This window comes from Notolepis coatsorum, assembly GCF_963971535.1.
Source record: "Notolepis coatsorum genome assembly, chromosome: 19".
NCBI lineage: Eukaryota > Metazoa > Chordata > Actinopteri > Aulopiformes > Paralepididae > Notolepis > Notolepis coatsorum.
This window is the reverse complement of record NC_140183.1, coordinates 8202160-8221236: the sequence shown is the minus strand read 5'-3', so window position 1 is coordinate 8221236 and position 19077 is coordinate 8202160. Positions and strand designations below refer to the sequence as shown.

At 45.7% G+C, this 19077-nt stretch overlaps 1 protein-coding gene across 18 annotated transcripts in view; it reads right to left on the bottom strand.

The window, feature by feature from the left end:
* Positions 1-631: 631 nt before the first annotated feature.
* The window catches only part of ubr5 (ubiquitin protein ligase E3 component n-recognin 5), a 137858-nt gene continuing 119412 nt past the window's right edge, over positions 632-19077 (bottom strand). For 14 of the 18 annotated variants that reach the window (XM_084336861.1, XM_084336874.1, XM_084336876.1 and 11 more), the window contains 9 exons: positions 17266-17396; positions 14532-14592; positions 13787-13968; positions 12913-12997; positions 11251-11406; positions 8666-8779; positions 7963-8107; positions 6922-7007; positions 632-1384 (listed from right to left, as the gene is read on the bottom strand). In XM_084336861.1, coding sequence (XP_084192987.1) covers positions 1172-1384; positions 6922-7007; positions 7963-8107; positions 8666-8779; positions 11251-11406; positions 12913-12997; positions 13787-13968; positions 14532-14592; positions 17266-17396 — 1173 coding nt within the window. In that variant the 3' untranslated portion in view covers positions 632-1171. The remainder of the gene's footprint in view (positions 1385-6921; positions 7008-7962; positions 8108-8665; positions 8780-11250; positions 11407-12912; positions 12998-13786; positions 13969-14531; positions 14593-17265; positions 17397-19077) is intronic. The other 4 variants (XM_084336871.1, XM_084336877.1, XM_084336867.1 and 1 more) reach the window with 1 other exon arrangement.

The following is a 19077-nucleotide window of genomic DNA, read 5'->3' as shown; positions in this document are numbered from 1 at the left end:
CTACCTTACACATACTGCACCTTAAGTGAATACTGTATATTTCAGTTAGTTAGTTAATTATATTGTTTACACTGCTTGTTTTGACTACCTGTACTTCCCCTCCCCCATGCAGCTATGATGCCTGCATTTCCCCAAGGGGATCAATAAAGGAATATCTTATTCCCTTTTGATGGCATACTCATAGCTCATGAATAGCATTTCATTCCCTCTATCAAAGCTTGTAGGTTATTTTAATTTCCAACACCCATAAGGTACTACGCATAGGCTTATTCATACATTGTATAAAAATGAAAGGTGTTATAGATAACATTCAGCCACTAGATGTCGCAGTAGAGCACCAGCATGTAATTTATCCAATCAGGTGCATTCCATGTGGGGAACTGGGAAGTAGGAAGGGGATACATGCAAAAATTATGTCAATAACATTCATTTTGGATCTGCATAAACATTTTCAATGATAAATTAATTTATCAATAATTTATTTTGGAGAAAAGCTATTTTTATTCCGCACCTTTCTAAAACCTGTGGATGTATTATTTATTATTATCTACAGCTGCTAAGGATGAGGATAATAGCTGGCAGTCAATGTGTTAAAGATTTACAAGAGAAAAATAAAATGCAGAGGAAATAGTTAGTTTGCATCCAACTTTATTTTGAAATTCCCTACTCCCCCTATACAAGAAAAAATGACTTTCCACAAAGGCAGCAGTGAACTGTCAGTGATAGTATTCTGTTCAGGGCAGGAAAAATAAATCATAATCACAGTGTCTTTTTTTTTCTCTTTTCTTCTTTTACTTTAAATACTTCTACTGCTGTCATCTTTGGCTGGTTTCGGCAGACAGTTTGCTGTCGAGCCAAATTCCTGGGAAGTAAAGGTTTTTAAGCCAATGGAGCAGAGCTGTTACCATGCCAACGCAGGAATGTTCTGGACTGGAGACCTCTTCAGAAAACACAAAAGGAAAAAAAACGAAATAAAAAAATAAAATAAAAGAACAAGCCGTCTGTGTTCACAACACAAACAAATATCACCGCCAGGGGAGATGGCGACCGTTTGTCCAATTTCATAAAATTGTATAGACAAAAAATAAATCTACAAAAATGGAGCTAGGTAAATATTACACAACGGTAAACATGTTTTTATGTTTCTTTTTTTACTGTCTTTTGTCAACCTCTACACAAAACCAAAGTTCTTGGTCTTAATGGCTAGTAAGAGTTTCTGTTTGAGAATCTGTTTGGAGGAATACAGCGGCACATAGAGGCGCGAGATACAGGTGTTGGCTGTGGGCAGGTGCTGGTCGTCCGGAGGGCGGATGGTGATGGAAGGCATGGGCTGGAAACCCTCCTCACTGGCCGGTAGAGAAGGGCTGGAGGTCCAGAAGTACACCTGAGGAGAGGGCAGGAGAAGAGAGTAAGTAGAGAAGGGCTGGAGGTCCAGAAGTACACCTGAGGAGAGGGCAGGAGAAGAGAGTAAGTAGAGAAGGGCTGGAGGTCCAGCAGTACACCTGAGGAGAGGGCAGGAGAAGAGAGTAAGTAGAGAAGGGCTGGAGGTCCAGCAGTACACCTGAGAGGGCAGGAGAAGAGAGTAAGTAGAGAAGGGCTGGAGGTCCAGCAGTACACCTGAGAGGGCAGGAGAAGAGAGTAAGTAGAGAAGGGCTGGAGGTCCAGCAGTACACCTGAGGAGAGGGCAGGAGAAGAGAGTAAGTAGAGAAGGGCTGGAGGTCCAGAAGTACACCTGAGGAGAGGGCAGGAGAAGAGAGAAAGTAGAGAAGGGCTGGAGGTCCAGCAGTACACCTGAGGAGAGGGCAGGAGAAGAGAGAAAGTAGAGAAGGGCTGGAGGTCCAGCAGTACACCTGAGGAGAGGGCAGGAGAAGAGAGTAAGTAGAGAAGGGCTGGAGGTCCAGCAGTACACCTGAGAGGGCAGGAGAAGAGAGTAAGTAGAGAAGGGCTGGAGGTCCAGCAGTACACCTGAGGAGAGGGCAGGAGAAGAGAGTAAGTAGAGAAGGGCTGGAGGTCCAGCAGTACACCTGAGGAGAGGGCAGGAGAAGAGAGAAAGTAGAGAAGGGCTGGAGGTCCAGCAGTACACCTGAGGAGAGGGCAGGAGAAGAGTGTGTAAGGCTTTATTTTTATAGCACCCTTCCCAGCATGAATGCAGAGTGCTTCACAAGTTTAAAAACAAAAAAATTTAAGAACAAGGCCATTCATAAAAAATTAAAAAAAAACATACAATATAAAAACAGGCATGGACAAAATGTCGTGGGCCAAATGGGCATTGGATGTACCAGATGGCGATCAAACAATTGGAATATAATTTTTGCTTGATCCTGCAATGCTTTTACACCGATCGGGCTGATAAGTGGTTTTAATGTTCAATGCGAATGCCGTTACTGACAATTGAATAATCAGAAATGACCCCCCCCCTTTCATGCATTCATGATGGAACATAATACCTATGACATAGATTTGATTTCGGGATAATAGCGTATACAGGTGTAACAGAGGTTCTCTATGTGTTAGGTTTTTTAGCTGCCCCTTGAATGAGTCCACAGAGGGGGAGGCTCTCAAGACCTGGGGAGCTCATTCCAGAGTCTAGGGGCCACAGAGGGGGAGGCTCTCAAGACCTGGGGAGCTCATTCCAGAGTCTAGGGGCCACAGAGGGGGAGGCTCTCAATACCTGGGGAGCTCATTCCAGAGCCTAGGGGCCACAGAGGGGGAGGCTCTCAAGACCTGGGGAGCTCATTCCAGAGCCTAGGGGCCACAGAGGGGGAGGCTCTCAAGTCCTGGAGAGCTCATTCCAGAGCCTAGGGGCCACAGAGGGGGAGGCTCTCAAGTCCTGGAGAGCTCATTCCAGAGCCTAGGGGCCACAGAGGGGGAGGCTCTCAATACCTGGGGAGCTCATTCCAGAGCCTAGGGGCCACAGAGGGGGAGGCTCTCAAGACCCGGGGAGCTCATTCCAGAGCCTAGGGGCCACAGAGGGGGAGGCTCTCAAGACCTGGGGAGCTCATTCCAGAGCCTAGGGGCCACAGAGGGGGAGGCTCTCAAGTCCTGGGGAGCTCATTCCAGAGCCTGGGGGCCACAGAGGGGGAGGCTCTCAAGACCTGGGGAGCTCATTCCAGAGCCTAGGGGCCACAGAGGGGGAGGCTCTCAAGTCCTGGGGAGCTCATTCCAGAGCCTGGGGGCCACTGCCTCAAAAGCTCGGTCCCCCTTAGTCTTTAGGCTGGTTCACCACCAGGAGGCCCTGATCAGAAGACCTCAGGGACCGGCTGGAGCTATAGGGGTGTATGAGGTCAAAGATGTACGCGGGGGCCTGTCCATGAACTCCATGTAAAAAAACAGGACCTTGAATTGAATCCCGAGCTGGACAGGAAGCCAGTGCAGGGAGGCCAGGACTGGTGTGATATGGGAGGACCTCCCTCCTGGACCTGGTAAGCAGCCTAGCAGCTGCATTCTGGACCAGTTGTAGCCGGTCCACTGAGGCTTTGCTCAATAAGGAATAAGGAATTAAAATAGTCCAGCCTAGATGAAATAAAAGCATGAATAGCCATTTCCAGCTCTGCATGCGATAAAATAGCCCAGAGTTTGGCTATATTCCTGAGGTGGAAAAAACAGGTGCGGGTCAGGGATTTTATGTGCTTCTCAAAAAGCATGGACTGGTCGAATGTTACGCCAGGATTTTTTATATTTGAGTGAACATTTCCCAAGAGGTTTGTTACCCGAGAGGCAATTTTTTCCGTAGCTATAATTAAAATGTCTGTCTTTGCCGCATTAAGCTGGAGGAAGCTACTGGACATCCACTCCTCAATGGCAGACACTCCTGCCCCATGCCGAGCGGACCTAATGGACAGTTGTCTATCGAGTAAGTGACTATTATAATCATCATGATGCATGGGGCAAACTAAGTTCTCGCTTACCTCTATACATAGCACCGCATCGCGTGAAATCACTGCGCCCAGACAGGAGTGGTTTGGCAAAAAATAGTTCGAGTATATCTGCTTAGAAAACGGAAATGTCTAATTCAATAATTTTTTATTTCGGGGGGGGGGGGGGGGGGGGGGGGCTAAGTGGCGCAGTGGGCAAGGCGCTCGCCACTAATGCAGGATATGCTGGGTTCGAGCCCAGCTCTCGGCGTTGCTACCAGCTTGGCTGGTCATTCATACTAACACAATTGGCAGTGTTAGGGGTGGAAAGCTGGTGGGTGGGGATCGGACATTGTGGACAGCGACTCCTACATGTCGGTTGGTGCGCCTGCGCAGCAGAATCAGGAAGCAACAGGGGCGGCGTGTCCCTCCCACGCAGACCCTCGCCGCTGAGAGATCGCGCTGTGCAGGTGAAAAGATGCGACGGCTGCCTCCTCGTGTACCGGAGGGGACACGTGATGCAAGGCATCGTCCACATTACAGCCGGCCTGTGGGAGGCATGGCCTAACAGCGTTCGAGACAGGGGAGGGTAGAATTGGACAATACGAAATTGGGATGGGAGAAAAATTGAAAAATGGGAGAAAAAGTAGATTAAAAAAAAGAAGTCATTTTTATTTCTCCACGTGGTAAATACACAGGTCACAACATGTTTACAGGAACGTTTTTAGAGTTGTATTTGGAGTGTATTTCGTGACTGACTGAAGTTGCCTGGGAACTTGGCTGCTGGAGGAACCTACTTCCAGTGACTGACGCTAAGCTAAGCTAACGGTGCGGGCGTTCCCTAAGCCTAATGCATGCACAGAGAAGACAAAGGTATGCATCTTCTTGTCTAACTCCAGGGAAGATGGCAAATAAGCTAATTTCCCAAAATGTTGGTGTTTTCCTTTAACACTTTGAGTGCCAGCGACGTGTTATCTCGTTATTTCATGCCCCCCGTTGAGTGCAGATGACGCGAATTGTCGTTTTTCTTTTTATATTAGCGATCTGAATTCATATTTCATCAACCGAGTCTCCCGTTGGTACAGCAGCCCCTCTAGGAGCTCCGATGGGAAAATACCGCCCCCTATCGTCTATCCCTGTGTAACTGCAGGCCATTCAATTAGACTGGTGGATGTGTGGATGTGTGGAGGGGGAGCCAATAATAGCTCCACTATGCTGGCGAGCCGTCTGATCAAGAGGGAAGTGAACGCGAGATGGAAAGCAGCCTGGAATATATATTTACAGGAGCCAATAATCAACCAATAAACGCGATCGATATTTGGAATGGCGATCAGGAATTGGAATAATCTTTTTGGAGAACATCTGATCTAAGGTAAGGAATCTATGTTACCAGTCTTGGGGTAATCGGAGCTGTTTTGACCTATATCTCAGCGTGTCCCGTATGTGTATATGTGTGTGTGTGTGTGTGTGCTGTTGAGGAAATAAGATAATCGATTTCTCAGCTCGCTTCTATAGCGTGCATAAGTACACATATACTATCGATAATCTAGCGTTTATTTGAAAACTATTCATAAATAGACCGACAAATGACAACGTGTCTAGTGTATTCGAGAATATTCCAATAAATGCAGTTTATGACAGAATCTTTCTATTTTCCTGAAGTTTGAGAGAACGATAGCTTTTCGAAATGCTATAAAAAGGATATGAACAGATTAAAAAACAATCCGTTTCGACAATGTTGACTGCAAACAAGTCATTGATAAGCAACGGGCAGATTAGACACAGCCATAATTTAAAACATAGATTATGCGTTTTTAACACCATCATTGAAGTGGATGCTGGCATCCAAGGACATTAATCAACGTTATGGCTGGCACTGAAAGTGTAAAGGCCCTCCCATAGTCGAGCAGACTGTACACAGAGCAGACTCCGCGCGGACTCAAAGCAGACCCACAGCAGAGTGCAAAGCTCCTATTTTCTGACGTGCGGACGTCCGCTGAGATCAAAAGCTCAAAGAGTCCACGCGGACCTCCGCGGAGTCTGCTCTGTGTACAGTCTGCTTGACTATGGGAGGGCCTTTAAGCAGGGATGATGGTAAAATATCCAAAGGGCTTGACGAAACGTTCATAGAGCTCACTAGACCAGTTAGGTCTACTAAGGAGATACACGAGAAATTTCTCAAGGTTACCTGCCTAACTGGACAAATGGGGAGGGGGGAGTAAGAGGGGGACATCTGCAACATTATTTACAAAAAGTAAAAGAACGGTTACAGTCATCATTTGAAATGATAGGAATGGAGAGGAGAGGGAGGCTGACAATGTGATTGATGGTTTTAAAAAGCACTCTGGGGTTGTGCTGACTAGAGGAGATGAGGATTGAGAAGTAAGAAGTCCTGGCATTCTTAATCATTTCATTAAGCTCAGATAAGAGTTCTTTCAAATAGAGATGGTGGACCTGGAGATTGGTGGCTTCCCACAGCCGCTCTATTTTGGGACATTGCCGTCTCAGTTTACAGATGTCTTCAGGATGTTAGCCAGGTCAGAGTGGATCAGTAATGTATTGGTATCTTATGTTAGGGCTCACATACCTAACAGAAGGGCTCTGGGGTAATGTTAGGGCTCACTTACCTAACAGAAGGGCTCTGGGGTAATGTTAGGGCTCACGTACCTAACAGAAGGGCTCTGGGGTAATGTTAGGGCTCACGTACCTAACAGAAGGGCTCTGGGGTAATGTTAGGGTTCATGTACCTAACAGAAGGGCTCTGGGGTAATGTTAGGGGTCATGTACCTAACAGAAGGGCTCTGGGGTAATGTTAGGGTTCATGTACCTAACAGAAGGGCTCTGGGGTAATGTTAGGAGTCATGTACCTAACAGAAGGGCTCTGGGGTAATGTTCGGGTTCATGTACCTAACAGAAGGGCTCTGGGGTAATGTTAGGGGTCACGTACCTAACAGAAGGGCTCTGGGGTAATGTTCGGGTTCATGTACCTAACAGAAGGGCTCTGGGGTAATGTTAGGGGTCATGTACCTAACACAAGGGCTCTGGGGTAATGTTAGGGCTCACATACCAGGTCCTGCCGCTCAGTCATGCTCATCTTCTCCACAATGGACCAAAACCAGCGTTTAAACTGCAGCAGCTTGTCTGCGTTTTCCCCTGTTGATGGAAGAAGAAAAGAAACCTTTGCTCACTACAGCCAAAATGTACCAATTGCAAAAATGACTTAATGATTGCAAAGAAAGAAACCGAGATATAACGATGGAGATAGCGATGGAGAGAGATAGCGATGGAGAGATAACGATGGAGATAGCAATGGAGAGATAACGATGGAGAGATAACGATGGAGAGATGGCGATGGAGAGATAGCGATGGAGAGAGATAGCGATGGAGAGAGATGGCGATGGAGAGATAGCGATGGAGAGAGATAGCGATGGAGAGAGATAGCGATGGAGAGAGATAGCGATGGAGAGAGATAGCGATGGAGAGATAACGATGGAGAGAGATGGCGATGGAGATAGCGATGGAGAGAGATAACGATGGAGAGATAACGATGGAGAGATAGCAATGGAGAGATAGCAATGGAGATAGCAATGGAGAGATAGCGATGGAGAGAGATAGCGATGGAGAGATAGCGATGGAGAGATAGCAATGGAGAGAAAACGATGGATAGCGATGGAGAGAGATAGCGATGGAGATAGCGATGGATAGCAATGGAGAGAGATAACGATGGAGAGAAAACGATGGATAGCGAGAGATAGCGATGGAGAGATAGCGATGGAGATAACGATGGAGAGAGAAAACGATGGAGAGATAGCGATGGAGAGAGATAGAGATGGAGAGAGATAGCGATGGAGAGAGATAGCGATGGAGAGAGATAGCGATGGAGAGATAGCGATGGAGAGATAGCGATGGAGAGATAGCGATGGAGAGAGATAGCGATGGAGAGAGAAAACGATGGTAGCGATGGAGAGATAGCGATGGAGAGATAACGATGGAGAGAAAACGATGGAGAGATAGCGATGGAGAGAGATAGCGATGGAGAGAGATAGCGATGGAGAGATAGCAATGGAGAGAGATAGCAATGGAGAGAGATAGCGATGGAGAGACGTACCGGACTCGTCGTTGAAGGAGGTGAAGCTGATGAGCATCTGGACGTTGACTTCTCCACAGCCGTTCACCAGCAGCCGGAAGTCCTCCGCCGTCAGGTCCTCCAGGGAGTTCTTAGGAAGCACGTCCAGAAGACCCTTCCTCATAGCCTGCCAGACAGAGAAGCGGTGTAACTACAACACTACAAACACGGCTCCGAGTAAGACCCTTCCTCATCGCCTGCCAGACAGAGAAGCGGTGTAACTACAACACTACAAACACGGCTCCGAGTAAGACCCTTCCTCATCGCCTGCCAGACAGAGAAGCGGTGTAACTACAACACTACAAACACGGCTCAGAGTAAGACCCTTCCTCATCGCCTGCCAGACAGAGAAGCGGTGTAACTACAACACTACAAACACGGCTCCGAGTAAGACCCTTCCTCATCGCCTGCCAGACAGAGAAGCGGTGTAACTACAACACTACAAACACGGCTCCGAGTAAGACCCTTCCTCATCGCCTGCCAGACAGAGAAGCGGTGTAACTACAACACTACAAACACGGCTCCGAGTATGAACCTTCATATCATCAACTATCCAGTTAGCATTTATAGTGTAATGTTTGGCTACTTTAAATCATTGAACGTAGAGTGTGAGAGGCTCAGTTCGGTACCCGTCCCTACCGAGTACTTCCTCACATATTCATACACACAGCTGATCAATGCTCACATGAAGGGGCTGCTCCGCCACCACCAGCATCCTGTGCTCTGCGTACTTCCTCACATACTCGTACACATTGAGAGGCGTCACAGGCATGTTGACGCCACCAGACAGCAGCTCCACCTGCAGGACACATGAGGAACAGCATTAAAGACCAACTGTATCCGACAGCAGTGAGCAGGATTATTTCAACATGACTGAAATGTTCTCTCACAGCAGTGATCGGAAATATTAAGAATAATCTTTCAAAAGGTTATTACATTGATTAAAAGGTGCTATACATAACATTCAGCCACTAGATGTCGCACTAAAAACACACTTCTACAGGCATGCCTTTTAAACACCTATAGCCGTTTCTTTCGGTTTGTCTTTTTTGTGTGTCTATTCTGTTGTTTTAGCAGCTCATTTTAACGTTTTATTCTTTTCTACAAACGTTTATTCTTATTGGATTTTTACAGATGTTTTATTAAAATGCTGTAAAGCACTCTGTGCACTCGTGCTGTGAAGGGTGCTATATAAATACAGTTTTACTTACTTACTAGAGCAGTGGTTCCCAAAGTCGGGGTCGCGACCCAAAGGTGGGCCGCGAGCAGCCACGGGAGGGCCGCGAGATGATTTATAATATAATAAAATAATTTTTTTTTCTTTTTTTTTGTCAGGCCACTGAACTTAGAAGCAGGCCAGGACAGTGTTTCTAGTTGTATTCTAAAATTCTATTCTATTGTATTCTAAAATGTGACTACCGGTATATGGTTTTATATTAACTTAATAAATAAAAACGAAAAATCTACTTATTTCAACGAACATTTCAAACTAAATAACTATGATTATGCACATAAAAACGCTGAAAACAACCAAAGCAACAATAGTATTTTAATGAGGCTATTATTATTATCATTATTATTTTGCAACAAGTTAGCCCTCTCATAAATAGCACATATAAATGAATAACTAACTTGAACTAACTTAATAGGATTGAAGTGATATTTGGCTTAAAAAATCGGTCGCCTGGCAAAAAAAAGAAAAAGAAAAGCCTGACGATGTGCATTGGGCTGCGGCTCTCTGACGCCTTATTTTCTGGGTCCCGGCCTGAAAAGTTTGGGAACCCCTGTACTAGAGCACCAGCATGTACGACCAAAACTATGGTGTGCTTACATAGGATATGATAATTATTGAAAATATTGTATGCTGTCCCATCAAACTAAGTTCAGATCAAACTGTCAACTTTAGGTTTAAAAAGAGAAACGGGGTCTTTCCAGCTAAACTGTAAAACTACCCATGTTATTTATATATTGTGTTGTTCTCGATGTGATGCTTTCTATGTTGGCCGCCCCAAACGGCGCTTACAGGACCGCCTCAGTGAGCATAAATATGCAGCTAAGGTTCAAAACTGTGACTATGCTATGGTTAAACATTATATGGATAAACATGCTGACAGTTCCATTTTTTTTTCATCGACCATGCCCCCCTCAACCCTCGAAGAGGGGATAGAGAGCACTGAAGCAATTAGAGTCGCTGGATATATAGACTCAAAGCCATGTCTTATCCAGGGATTAATGATACCATAGATATGGTTTCCTTCTTGTAAATATGGGAATATTTTGTGTTGGTGTTTTGCTTTTCTAGTTTAAAAATGTATATATATGTATATGAAGAGTTATGTCAGTTTTGGACTCTAGATGTGAGAGGACCTCTGGAATCAAGAGGCATATACAATTGTGACAGCTAGACCTCAGGCTGACTAGGTGCTCACACCTGAGCTCAATAGAGCAATTAGCACAGCCTCCACCCATTTGTTTGTTTGTATGCCCTGAAGAAGGCTGATAGAGGCCGAAACATGTTGGTGTTTTTTAATGGTTCTATAATGAATTAAGCGCTTTATTAAAGCTTTTTTTATATACATGAAGAGTGCCTGGAATTTCCCTATTTTTTTTCAACTGGCTCCCCTTATCCAAGAGCACCTTCAAAGAAACACTGGATTCACACCACAAAGACGCTGCAGCCCTCCTTCCTGTTCAAAACTGATGTAATGATTGTTTCAATTTTTACTGTTTATTCTTCTGATTACCAGTAGCAGCTAATCAAAATATATAATTTACTACTTTTTACAATGGGAGATAATGAATATTGAGCAGAATTAAGTTCAAGTTATCATTAGTTCGGCCCTCCAACACAGTTCAGTTTTCTTATGTGGCCCCTTGTAAAAATTAATTGCCCACCCCTGCTCTAAGAGAAGCCATCTCCCAAAGTCAGCGCATCATTACCTGTCCAGCCCCTTCCTCTAAGAGAAGCCATCTCCCAAAGGCAGCGCATCATTACCTGTCCAGCCCCTTCCTCTTTGCAGAGGTCGATGGCGAAGGCAGCGCATCATTACCTGTCCAGCCCCTTCCTCTTTGCAGAGGTCGATGGCGAAGGCAGCGCATCATTACCTGTCCAGCCCCTTCCTCTTTGCAGAGGTCGATGGCGAAGGCAGCGCATCATTACCTGTCCAGCCCCTTCCTCTTTGCAGAGGTCGATGGCGAAGGCAGCGCATCATTACCTGTCCAGCCCCTTCCTCTTTGCAGAGGTCGATGGCGAAGGCAGCGCATCATTACCTGTCCAGCCCCTTCCTCTTTGCAGAGGTCGATGGCGAAGGCCAGGTCCATGGCGGCGAACACGGCCTCCGCCTCTCCGGCCTGAGAGTGCCGGATCAGCTGACGCAGGCTCTCGTACATCACCGGGTCGAAGAACGCAAAGTCATGCCAGTTCACCTGCAACAACATTCATGTCAAGATACCACTTTTCACAGCAAACACATAACACTGAACACTGACCTTTAATTAGATTCAAATGTATCGTCATCATACAGCACAAGTACAGTACAACGAAAATAAGTTTGGCATCCAACCAGAGTGCAAATGTAACAGTAACGTAATATAGTAAGTAATATACAATGTACAGGTGATTAAACGGTGTATACAATATAGAGATTACAACTTTATACCTTGTACTTTGTTTTTTGTATGTATTTTTTATGCTTTGTCTCGTAGCATGATATGCTTCACTGCCTGCCTGTTTCGTCTTTATGTTTTGTGTGGCGACTGCGGATGAAAACTAGCATCCTTGCTAAATCCGGTGTATTTACACTGCATTTATTTGTAGTGTCCATTAATATGTTCCCTCTAAATAAATAAACAAATAAAAATAAAATAGTACTACTGAGTAATAGTGCTAATCAGATGTATGTACAGAGTTGTAGTAATACTATACAGTGATACAGGTATAAAGACACAATGGTAGTAAGTCATACTGGCCAGCAGTGTAACTAGTAAGAGTAGGTAAGGGATATGTACAGGTATAGAATCTACACATATTTAAAAAGGATTATATGAAGGTACTGTGTATGTACAGACAATAAATATATATATATACACACATCATTATTGTACATGCCATCATACAAAGGTATGATAATGATAATGTACTGGCGAATACAAAATACCTACATTACCTTTACTGAGTAATACTATATACATTTGCACCATCAGTATGAATGCATTACGTTATTATTATTATTTTTTTTTTTTATATTTCCCCCCCTCCTTTTTCCCGTTTTTCTCCCATCCCAATGTTAGTCGTTATGCCAATTCCCAATCCCCTTCCTGGTCATTGCGCACTCTACCCCCTACAGTCGGTCCAGGAGGGCGGAGACCATCACATGCTTCCTCCGACACATGTGTAGCCAATCAAACGCTTCTTTTCACCTGGCAGCACGGACTCTCACTGGGAGAGTGTAACGTGTGGAAGGATCACACTACCTCCCCCAGGTCTTTCCCTCGCTGTGCAGGTGCCCCGACCGAACTGTAGGAGTCGCTGTTTACAACGACCAGGACCCACCCTCGCCGGGTTTCCCACCCTCTAACACTGCCAATTGTGTTAGTATGGACGGTCGGCCAACCCGGAAGCACCACAGCTGGATTCGATCCCACTGTCTCTGTGGTGGTGGGCAGACGCTTAGTCCGCTGCGCCACCCGGCCGCCTTTACGTTATATTCTTAAAGATTATAGAAAACAAATAATATAATATAAGTAATAATAATAATAAGTATAATAATAATATATATTAATAATAATAAGTAAAAAGGCAGGAAACCAGGTAGAAGTGTCTCTTGGTATCCGATTGTTGTGTTACAGAAATGATCCCATACCAATACAATTTTATATACACATTCCTATCGTCAGTACATTGAATACCTTCATGCTCAGGAGGAAACATACCTTTCTACCAAGCAGCACCTTGATCACATGTCTGTTCAATGTGATGGGACAGAGCTCGTTCTGTAACAGACACAGCCCCAGTATCCTGGAGAGAGAGACAGAGGGAGAGAGAGAGACAGAGAGAGAGACCGAGAGAGAGAGAGACAGATACAGAGAGAGACAGAGACAACCAGAGAGACAGAGGGAGAGAGAGAGATACAGAGAGAGAGACAGAGAGAGACAGATACAGAGAGACAGAGGGAGAGACAGAGAGAGACAGAGAGAGAGACAGATAGAGAGAGAGACAAACAGAGAGGGAGAGACAGAGAGAGACAGACAAACAGAGAGAGACAGAGAGAGACAGAGAGAGAGAGAGAGAGAGAGAGACAGAGAGAGAGACAGAGAGAGAGACAGAGACAGAGAGAGAGAGACAGACAAACAGAGAGACACAGAGACAGAGAAAGATCTTAATCAACTGATGGCAACTAACAAACTATACAGTAAAGAGCAACTAACAAACTATACAGTAAAGAGCAACTAACAAACTATACAGTACAGAGCAGAATGCATGTTTTTGGATCAACACAACCTGTAAATGGATGTTCGGAGAATACCAGCATGTGCAGTAAAAGGCTTATATCATAAAAAAGATACTAGGTTTATATAATAAAAGATACTAGGCTTATATAATAAAATATACTAGGCGTATATAATAAAATATACTAGGCGTATATAATAAAAAGATACTATGCTTATATAATTAAATATAGTATACTATGCTTATATAATTAAATATACTAGGCTTATATAATAAAAAGATACTAGGCTTATACATAACAAATATACTCTGTCACATATAGAACAGCTGGGCTTTCCCAACAGAAAGCGTCCTCACCTGCCGATGTTGCGGAAGCAGTTGAGCCGGGCCTCCGTGTTCTTGCCGGGCCTGGGGGAGTAGAAGCCTCTCTTGCCGGGCTGGTAGAACAGAGGGGCGTTGTCGTCCCCGTCGTCCCCGTCGTCCAGCTCCATGTCCACCACGCTGCGGGTGGAACCGTGACGCTTCCGGTTCTCCTGCTGCTAGAACCGCACAGTGGGGAGGGAAGTCTGGTTGAGCACGGGAACAAACACCATCTCTCTGCACCAAACAGAGCGCACTGGCAACATGGCAGAACCTCCACCTCAAAACAGAATGACATCTTAGGACAACAATGACAGGAACCAGTCATCAGTGCTGCTGCCCCTGAAACCAGAGCCATCAAGCCTAATGGAACCAGTCATCAGTGCTGCTGCCCCTGAAACCAGAGCCATCAAGCCTAATGGAACCAGTCATCAGTGCTGCTGCCCCTGAAACCAGAGCCATCAAGCCTAATGGCACCAGTCATCAGTGCTGCTGCCCCTGAAACCAGAGCCATCAAGCCGAATGGAACCAGTCATCAGTGCTGCTGCCCCTGAAACCAGAGCCATCAAGCCTAATGGAACCAGTCATCAGTGCTGCTGCCCCTGAAACCAGAGCCATCAAGCCTAATGGCACCAGTCATCAGTGCTGCTGCCCCTGAAACCAGAGCCATCAAGCCTAATGGAACCAGTCATCAGTGCTGCTGCCAACCTATTGCAGTTCTGAGAACACAAGACCTGTTTACCTGTGCTTTCTCTGGGGCCTCCAGCAGACCCAGGTCCAGTATACTGTCAGCACCATTTTCCCTGTATGAGGTAAAGAGACAAGAGACTTAGGCCATGGTTAGACTAGTGTATTCCTGGCGTTTTTTTATACGTTTTTGACGACGTTTGATGTCCCTATTACACAGAAATGCGTTTTTTGGCGTTTTTTTGTGGATACGGCTGAAACGCAAAATTGTGTTTGCGTTTGGAGATACGCAAAAAAAACGAATCGACAACAGCGTGTAGTCAGCACGGAGCCGTTGTTGCGAAAACGCCCATGCGCAGTAGATACCATCTGCGTGCCCTTCCGGTGACAACAGTGTGTGTGTTTGGGACATAGCTCCGTGTCCCAAATAGCTTCAGCTACCATGTGTTGTCAAGTTATTGTTATAAGGACCCCGGTCCAAGCTACAACAGTCTGCATTCCCTTAACAATTGTTTGTATTGAGCCGTATTGTATTGTACCCATATGCAATATATTAAATAAAGTTTACATCCATTCATTCTGCTAGCATTACCGATTGCATGAGCAGCTGGCTAACGTGAGCTATCAGGATTCAGACCCTGTTAGCTCAGAGCTCCTCTTTCAACTTAACAAGCATTAAACAAAATGGCCCAGTCATCTATTCAACTTTGTTTAATACACACAGCGTTGTCTCTAATGTTATCTAACTACTGATAGCTCGCGATATCATCAGTTTTGGTGCTGGCTAAGTAGCGTGAGCTAACGTTAGCTTCTAGCCACAATGCTATATTGTTATAATGGCATACTCCATTGACGTTAGCATGCAGCTAACAATGCTACCGATCGTTTTTTAGACTAAACTATCCGCTCTTGGTGGTCACTTGTGTTGATGTTAGTTTTGTTTCATCAACAAATGACAGGCAGAACACACAGTGAATGTATCCGTTTTGTTTATTGCACTTTTATTAGGCTTTGCTGAAAAATAATTGCTGCATTGAGTAAATAGGCAAGATGGTGGCGCGGCATAGGCGCCTGCCTTATTGACATTTTCTTTGCTGGAGCTTCCAGGAAGTGTATTCAAGTTTCAAGTTTCTTTAATAGTTGTCATACAGAAGTACAGAATACTTTTGTACAAAATGCTTCTTACTGTTGCACATTCGTTCTGATTGGTTGAAATTGCCTTCATGTTTGCCACCTACTGCCACCTACTGCTTTGGCAGTGTACTACATCAGTGTGCTCGGGTGACAAAAACGGAAAAAAACGAAAGTGTGACTCGAGGCGCACGACGTCGCGGCGATACGCATATGAAAACAATACGAAGATGATACGAAAGGTGTAACCGCCGCCTTAGAGGCAGAGTAACCACAGCACAGGAGAGATCGGCACCATGGGGTTAAAGGCCCAATCAATGATTAAAACACAAACAAAAGCCCCATGGAGAGATGCATTTTCATGGGATTGCTACTCCACCCCACCCAACATTGTTTCAATGATCTGTAATCACATCAGTGTCCTCCGATGACATCACTGGAGGACATGTTCAAACAATGTTTTGGGATAATAAACCAGCAATGTTTTAGTGAAGCACTTCACCAGAAACAATAGGATTCACACACATCCAGTTTTAACACATTGATTTAGTTCCCACGGTTATTGAGTGAGTGAGTTTTAACATGGCCACCAGTGACGTCACAACGGGCATCGACTCCTTGCGTTGTTTTAATTACAGCTCAATGAAATGAAATAATGGCAATACATCGTCTTATAGGGAATGGGACTGCTAGAAAGTATGCCTCACAATCACCCATTCACACACACACAGGTGACATACCTTCCATTCACACACACACACAGGTGACATACCTTCCATTCACACACACACAGGTGACATACCTTCCATTCACACACACACAGGTGACATACCTTCCATTCACACACACACAGGTGACATACCGCTGCTGGCGGGACAAAACCTCATAACTCCATATATCATCCTCCATATGTGTGTGTGGGTTTTACACAGTTTAAACAATGGGAAAGCATTAAACCGATCATCTGTCTAAACCTCCTAACTCTATTCAGCCTCACATCTGTGTTCGTTTTTTTCATCTGCTGAAAAGTTGGGTTTTTGGAGTTATGAGGTTTTGTCCCGACAGCAGCGATACCTTCCATTCACACACAGGTAACATACCTTCCATTCACACACAGGTGACATACCTTCCATTCACACACCGGTGACATACCTTCCATTCACACACACACACACACAGGTGACATACCTTCCATTCACACACACACACACACAGGTGACATACCTTCCATACACACACACACAGGTGACATACCTTCCATACACACACACACAGGTGACATACCTTCCATACACACACACACAGGTGACATACCTTCCATACACACACACACACACACAGGTGACATACCTTCCATACACACACACACAGGTGACATACCTTCCATACACACACACACAGGTGACATACCTTCCATACACACACACACAGGTGACATACCTTCCATACACACACACACAGGTGACATACCTTCCATACACACACACAGGTGACATACCTTCCATACACACACACACACACACACACACGTGACATACCTTCCATTCACACACACACACACATGTGACATACCTTCCATTCACACACACACACACAGGTGACATACCTTCCACACACACACAGGTGACATACCTTCCACACACACACAGGTGACATACCTTCCATGTGCGATGAGCAGCTCCATGGCCTCCTCCACGCGGGCCCTGAGCGAGTCCTCGCTGGCCAGCAGGAGCAGCAGCTGGGCGGGGGACAGCTCCAGCAGCATGCCGGTGATCTTACTGGCAAAAGCCTGCAGAAACAAATGTGATGTTTAAGTAATTACTGAATTAATGAATAATGATTTATGTTTAACCTCTTTAGCCCGAGCGGTCGGTCGGCAAACCGCAGATGACATCACGTCATGAATCCATGTCTACAGACTGTATGAATAAAAGTAGACAACAATCAGATGTTACCGGCTGCATGGCTCTCTAACAGAGGGTTTAACAGATGTTACCGGCTGCATGGCTCTCTAACAGAGGGTCTAACAGATGTTACCGGCTGCGTGGCTCTCTAACAGAGGGTCTAACAGATGTTACCGGCTGCATGGCTCTCTAACAGAGGGTCTAACAGATGTTACCGGCTGCATGGCTCTCTAACAGAGGGTCTAACAGATGTTACCGGCTGCATGGCTCTCTAACAGAGGGTTTAACAGATGTTACCGGCTGCATGGCTCTCTAACAGAGGGTTTAACAGATGTTACCGGCTGCATGGCTCTAACAGAGGGTTTAACAGATGTTACCGGCTGCATGGCTCTAACAGAGGGTTTAACAGATGTTACCGGCTGCATGGCTCTCTAACAGAGGGTTTAACAGATGTTACCGGCTGCATGGCTCTCTAACAGAGGGTCTAACAGATGTTACCGGCTGCATGGCTCTAACAGAGGGTTTAACAGATGTTACCGGCTGCATGGCTCTCTAACAGAGGGTCTAACAGATGTTACCGGCTGCATGGCTCTAACAGAGGGTTTAACAGATGTTACCGGCTGCATGGCTCTCTAACAGAGGGTCTAACAGATGTTACCGGCTGCATGGCTCTCTAACAGAGGGTCTAACAGATGTTACCGGCTGCATGGCTCTCTAACAGAGGGTTTAACAGATGTTACCGGCTGCATGGCTCTAACAGAGGGTCTAACAGATGTTACCGGCTGCATGGCTCTCTAACAGAGGGTCTAACAGATGTTACCGGCTGCATGGCTCTCTAACAGAGGGTCTAACAGATGTTACCGGCTGCATGGCTCTCTAACAGAGGGTCTAACAGATGTTACCGGCTGCATGGCTCTCTAACAGAGGGTCTAACAGATGTTACCGGCTGCATGGCTCTCTAACAGAGGGTCTAACAGATGTTACCGGCTGCATGGCTCTCTAACAGAGGGTCTAACAGATGTTACCGGCTGCATGGCTCTCTAACAGAGGGTCTAACAGATGTTACCGGCTGCATGGCTCTCTAACAGAGGGTCTAACAGATGTTACCGGCTGCATGGCTCTCTAACAGAGGGTCTAACAGATGTTACCGGCTGCATGGCTCTCTAACAGAGGGTCTAACAGATGTTACCGGCTGCATGGCGCTCTAACAGAGGGTTTAACAGATGTTACCGGCTGCATGGCTCTCTAACAGAGGGTCTAACAGATGTTACCGGCTGCATGGCGCTCTAACAGAGGGTTTAACAGATGTTACCGGCTGCATGGCTCTAACAGAGGGTTTAACAGATGTTACCGGCTGCATGGCTCTCTAACAGAGGGTCTAACAGATGTTACCTGCTGCATGGCTCTCTAACAGAGGGTTTAACAGATGTTACCGGCTGCATGGCTCTAACAGAGGGTTTAACAGATGTTACCGGCTGCATGGCTCTCTAACAGAGGGTCTAACAGATGTTACCGGCTGCATGGCTCTCTAACAGAGGGTCTAACAGATGTTACCGGCTGCATGGC